The sequence below is a fragment of the Misgurnus anguillicaudatus genome, chromosome 18 (genome assembly GCF_027580225.2).
Source record: "Misgurnus anguillicaudatus chromosome 18, ASM2758022v2, whole genome shotgun sequence".
Lineage (NCBI taxonomy): Eukaryota > Metazoa > Chordata > Actinopteri > Cypriniformes > Cobitidae > Misgurnus > Misgurnus anguillicaudatus.
The window spans coordinates 4,627,699-4,634,026 of NC_073354.2; the positions used below are offsets into that span (position 1 = coordinate 4,627,699).

The window sequence follows — 6,328 nt, forward strand, 5'->3', positions numbered from 1 at the left end:
ACTTATATACGTTAATATCTTAATTAAGTGCCTTATTTAGCTATAATAAGTGAAAAGAGTAAATATTAATTTTTTTATCCGATTAGTCAATTAATCGTAAAAAATTATCGTCTGATTAATCGACTGTAAAAATATACGTTAGTTGCAGCCCTGTTCGAAACTTGAATTAGTTTATTGGTTCCCAAACTGGGGGGGCGGGTGCAGGATGGTACGGGGGTCCGCAGTTTAAGACATTTTTTAAAATACATTCATGTATCATAAATCTGTGCAATCAAACCTCAGTTAAATATAGTTACCAACCAACAGCACTACATTGTGTAATTTAATATGTTTTGTTTAATTCAAATTCTAACTTTGAGATTCATGTCATGCACCCTACAAAAGAAGGCGCGCGCACGCACAAAAAAGTTTGAGAACCACTGAATTAGTCAGAATGGTGTATTCATAATAATACACACATTTTATTTGGCTGTTATGCATTTTAGTCATTTGTGTATTTAGTTATTTGATGTGAGAACAGTTGTATTACTGAAATATTGAAACATCTGTATACATTTATTTGTTTTATTGGTGCCAAAGAATGCATTGAAATAATATGTTAAAGTATTCTCTGATATCTACATAGAGGGTATGTGACTTATAAGTGCAAAAAATGATCCAGAGACGGTTTTACGTGTCCATTTACAACCAAACCAAACTTCAAGATGTGTTAGAGCAATAAATAACCTGTAGATTGATCAGTACTTTAACACATGAAACCAGAAACAAAACGCGTTATAAGAACAAAATGACCGCTTTAGGAATTTACTTATCATGGTTGAAAACACCTTTCTGGATCTACACGAGGAAAACGGTGAGTAAATAACACAATATTTGTCAGCTCTTTCAGGGGTTGTGTAGTAGTTTTGGATGCAAATGTTATCAGGGCTCGGAGAAAATCACTTTGTTACTTTCGTCCCACGTTCCTTTTGCCCCGGTTCTCCCCTACCTTATTTAAAATAAAATAACGTTGAGCTCTGCTCTGATTGGCTGTTTCTCAGAGCAGCTCATTCAGTAGCTCTGTGTGTGTGTAAACAGATCATATGTTTGAGTCTGTATCAGATGAAGATACAGATTTTGAGGAATAATCAATTGTATGGAGATTGTTAATGGAAGTTTCCGAGTAGTACTTTTTTTTCCAGTATGGACCTGCAAAGCGAAACTGTAACGTCAATAGTTAAACTTCAGCATAATGTTAGCATATAGCATTAACTAGCATGTAGCGCTAACTCAGCAGTCACAAATTTGTTTTTAGCATTGTAATAACATTGTACTTAATTTAATGTTGGTGCGTACATCTCAACTGTAAAGTCACAATTGGTGTTATGTTAAGGTGACCAGACGTCCCCGTTTTCCGGGGACAGTCCCGTTTTTTGGTGTTCTGTCCCCGACTGGAGCTGTCCCCGGAAATGTCCCCGTTTTACAGCACTTCCAAATCAACCAGCAAATACACTGAAAAACCCGATCAGCATGTAGCAGACCAGTAACGGAGCAATTATGTAATGATTATTTTCGCCAGCAGAGGGGGCCGCAAGCTACACTGATTTCTTAGTTTCGCGCCACTGATTTAGCGAAGAAGAATTTGCTACGAGACACATGAGAAAGCGCCATCAAGTTAACATTCAATCAAAATTTGAAAACAGTCAAAGTTATCGGGGGTTAAGGTAACTTCTCATGTTAAATTAACGTAATAAACCAATGAAGTGAACTGAACACAGCATGGTACAGAGCATTTGTTTTGTGTAGGCTTTTACATTTTGTGTTATTCCTTCTGTTCTTCATGTTTACAATGCTATGAAATCAGCTGAAGTAGTATTAGTACATTAGAAGTAAGTTTTAATGAGGTATGTCATATTTGTGCATATAAAAAAGGGAAAAAACTGATTTAGTCTATAAAAATTGTTCAAGTAGTTGAATTAGAAACAATAAAAAAATACTTTATTAGTACTTTTTCATGTTTTCAGTACAAATATTAAAAAATTCTTAAATTTGATGAGCAAAATTACCTAAGAAAAAAAGTCTAGTTTTTAGACCAAAAATATCAAATTCGTGCTTTAAACAAGCAAAAAATCTTACCCCATTGGCAGGTTTTTTGCTTGTTTTAAGCACAAATTCACTACAATTTAATATTTTTTGTCTTAAAGCTAGATTTTTTTCTTAGGGGATTTTGCTTATGAAGAAAATGCATCTTGATTTAAGAATTTTTTGATATTTGTCCTGAAAACAAGACAACAATACTAAGTAAGAAAGTAATTTTTGCCGAAAATGATTTGTCCCCCATTTTTTAATTCATAACAAATGAGATTTTGATGATATTTCGACCATTATTAGTTCATGTCCAATAAACACAAACGTTGAACAATTGTATTTGTATTGTTACAGTTAATAAAGCCTAAAAATGCTGTAAAAATAAGTTGCTTATTATTAGTTCTTGTAAGATACTGCAGTAACTAATGTTAATAAAAGTAACTAATATTGCAAAGTCTTGCCTAAATATGAGAAATATGTCAACTTTAAATAAACACAATGACTAACAGGCTAAGAGAGATTAGATAAGTGAGTGTCAGTTACTTCATTGCAAAAGCGAGATAAGATTTATTTTCTCTCTTACCCCAAACAGGACTTTCACGTATCTTGACTTTGTTTTCGATGCTTGATCTGTGCGTGTGTTCTGCTGTCCTGTACCCAGTAGGTTGGCTGCTTGCTCGGTCATGCGTTCATCCCCTTTAACTGGATCCATTGTTGGTCACTGTAGCCTACCTCACTGTGTGCGCCGAGCTCGAGCTGGCAGACTCATTTCAAACTTTGCTCGTGAGTGAGTGACTTACTAAGCCACGCCCAGCTGCTGTAGGTAACATGAGCTCTCTGCGTCCCAGAAACAAAAGGAATTTAGGTTAGGATTTGACTCCTGCACAAATTTTGACTCACCTCATTCCCCAGTAGTATGTCTGGATTTGGGATTATTTTATTAAGGAAGAAGTCTCTCGCGATTGATGTCATCATTACGTTGATGGATTTGCGCAGCGCTGCACATAACAGAACGCACCCATAATCTGGCAGGGAGTCAAAATTCGACACAACAGGTGTATACTGTAGCAGCAACCACAAAAACAAACGGCTTTTGTGGACCATAAACGCAACTTCCAAATAGAAACAATAACAGCAGAGTCCTTTTACAGTTTATTTATAATAACAATTGGAAATTGAAAAAGGAAAGGAAAGGAAAAAGTAAATTACCTTCTTTATCATATCTAGCGCGTATCAACTATTACATTGCACTTTACTGTGTAAAATGCAATGTTAGCTGCCTGGCTGCCAAATCTCTCCACACAGTTGTGATCTGTCTCCCCTCGATCGTCTTTAGCAACATTTTATTTACGACATGGTATTTGTTTAGGAAATCTGTTTAAGGTTAGCCACTAGCCAGAACGATAAATAAACACAGACCAGAAGTTCACTTCGGTTCATGCGCGTAACCGCGACAATGCGCGTGACTTTAAAGAAACCATGAAACGATTCATTTAAAGCACATTAAATTACAAGTGAAACGTGAATTACCAACAAAATGTATCTACATGATCAAACCTAGATTGCCTAATCTGTCAATACGCCGTATATTTCCGTTTAAAAATCTGTTTTGTCAGCATAAACCAGCATGGAAATTATACTGGTCTCTGCTGGTTTAGCTGATGGTCACCAGCATACCAGCACCAAAACACAACATATGCTGGTCTTGCTGGTATGCTGTTTTTTTCAGCAGGGGTAGGCTACGTCTGTAAGGTGTCTGGTAAAATTTGGAGATCTGGAATACATCTGGTGTGTAAAAACAGCTTAAAGGTCTAAGAAAGAGCTGCTTTACATACATTCTAAATCAAAAACGTCTTGCAGACATCTTCAATATGTCTATATGACATATTTTAGGAGACGTCTCACAGACGTATTGCAGATGAGAAAACAATCTAGTAAGACGTCTTGCAGATGTAAACGCAGACATCAAATAGACGTCTCAGAGATGTCCCAGTCAGCAAACAAATTTGGCCCAGACTTGGCATGTGTCTGGCATAGCTGGCATTCATCTGGCACTGGCATACAGCATGTGTGCTAAACATGGCCCGGATTTGGCAGAGATGGCACTGGGTTAAAGACAGCACCCAAGACATGGGCCAGATGTCAAATTAAGTATTTGGATCAGGCTCAGGTGTGGCTGAGTTTGGGGCTTTCTGGATAAAGACTGGCGTTGATGTGGTTTATTTAAGGTTATGTTTTGGTTCCAATGTTACATTTTGATTTAGCGCTGTTATGGTAATTAACTTGGGTGGGACTTGGCCCAGTTATGGCCCTTGTCTGGAATCCACACTAGGACCGTCATTCATTGCAGTATGTGGCCCAAGCAGAAGCTTGTTGTGTGGGCCGGAGGTGGGTCAGAGAAAAATTGCTATATAGGATGTGTGCTATCAGGGGTGTTTGTAGTTGATTTATGAATGTATGTTTGTTGAACGCTGTCTAAATTATATTTACAGAATTGGGGGGTTTTGTATACTGGATTATACACGAGGGGTTAGTAAATATAGAGTGTGAAAATGTTGTAAATGTTTGCATACGGAAGTAAATAATTATGTCAAGGTTATTGGGGGTCCCCCCTGCTGAAAATAAAAAACAATAAAACCATTACAGAAAATTCTAATGGTTTCCATTAAAATACCAATAGGAACCATTAACTTTTACCATTAAAACCAATACACTGTAGTGTGTTTTGGGCCATATTCCATTAGAACCAATAAAATTCCCAATTAGATTGGTTTTATAGCTTTTTTCAGCAGGGCCCTAGCTAAGCTCCCACCCTCCATCATTATAGGGATGCTGTGATTTCACAAAGTAAGATTGAAACTTTCAATTAGTGTGAAATAATAATTAGAGAAGAATTTTTAAAAGCCCCTAACCCGATCCTAAATCTAACGATCAGTTTCTCCAGAAAACAGCACAAGACGCACTTGAGAGTTTAAATGTATTTATTTAAATTGGGCCAAATAATGAACAGCATAGACCATTTTGCAAAACAGGAAGTGTTTCTGGACCAGTGTTATTTACCTCTTGCAAAATGATCTATTGCTTTGTGGTAGCATAGCACAAGAATTTTAAATGCATAGTATTTTAATTTAAATAAAAACCAGGGGACCCCCTAATTTATATTTTTGTGCTTTGTAGGGGGTCCCTCAATGCTTAAAGTAGGTCTGAAACCCCAACCCCCTTAATTTGAACACTGCAGAAACGTCATATACAGTGTTAAATAAAGTACAGATCCTCAGATAAATATTTTTTCTGAATTGTACTATGGAAGTCAATGGTTACAATCAGCTGTTTACCGTCATTTATTAAAATATCTTCTTTTGTGTTCATCAGACAAAAGATATTCATTCAGATTAAGAACAACATGAGGATGAGAAAATGGTGACAGAATATAATTTTTTGGGTGAACTATCCCTTTAAAGTGTTTATTTGGAAGCCAGATTTATTGCACACGAGCGCCCTCTCGTGGACATTCAACGCATGTACAGCCGATGACCGGTGAGTTGATAGTTGATCGCCTGAAATGAAGTGATGGACACGTTCACATGGGTTGCTAATGGCGACATAACCAAATACATTGACCCATTCAGTCAATATGACAAACAATTCACCTTCTGTCCTGAAGATATAATCTCAACTTGTGAAAATAAATTGCACGTCGTCTTTTAATTTTGCGCTGTGGTATCTGCTAAACATTTAGCTGTTTGTGTATTTATATTACATTTTACTGACAATTTAACCACAACGCGATTTACAGTGAATGTTTTTTATATCAAAATGTATTTTCTCAGCTCGAACTGACCAGCGTTGCAAATGCAATGCTTTACCAAACGAGCTGGTTTCCAGTAGGCTATTGTGGCATAAAAGAATATCGCCATGGGATATTTGTAACATCCGTTATCTAAAATCTGGACCGATTATCTGAGCTGACAGATATCAGGTTACCAATTTATTTATTAACTGCATTCTACAGGAAACTGAAGAAATGTCAATAGAATAAACAAAGAGACCTCATTGTGATCTCCATACTTACAATATATAGCTAATAGTACTATAAAATGTATAGGTAATATCATCTAAGTTAATTTTTTATTCATATCACGCGTGTAACAAATGATCATGTGAAATTCAGTGTGTGTCACTTTAACAAACTCAGATACGTCCTTTGCATACGAGATGTTTTCCAGAGGTCCCTTTAAAACATCTTAAACCCAATCTCTTT

At 36.4% G+C, this 6,328-nt stretch overlaps 1 protein-coding gene across 2 annotated transcripts in view; it reads right to left on the reverse strand.

Annotated features, from left to right (window-relative positions):
• The window catches only part of enpp1 (ectonucleotide pyrophosphatase/phosphodiesterase 1), a 72,937-nt gene extending 69,430 nt beyond the window's left edge, over positions 1–3,507 (reverse strand). Inside the window, exons 1-2 of one of the 2 annotated variants that reach the window (XM_073855635.1) lie at positions 3,277–3,506; positions 2,651–2,904 (exon numbers count right to left, since the gene is read on the reverse strand). In XM_073855635.1, coding sequence (XP_073711736.1) covers positions 2,651–2,779 — 129 coding nt within the window. In that variant the 5' untranslated portion in view covers positions 2,780–2,904; positions 3,277–3,506. Of the gene's footprint in view, positions 1–2,650 lie in introns of both variants that reach the window. The other variant, XM_073855636.1, reaches the window with a different exon arrangement.
• Positions 3,508–6,328: the final 2,821 nt, after the last annotated feature.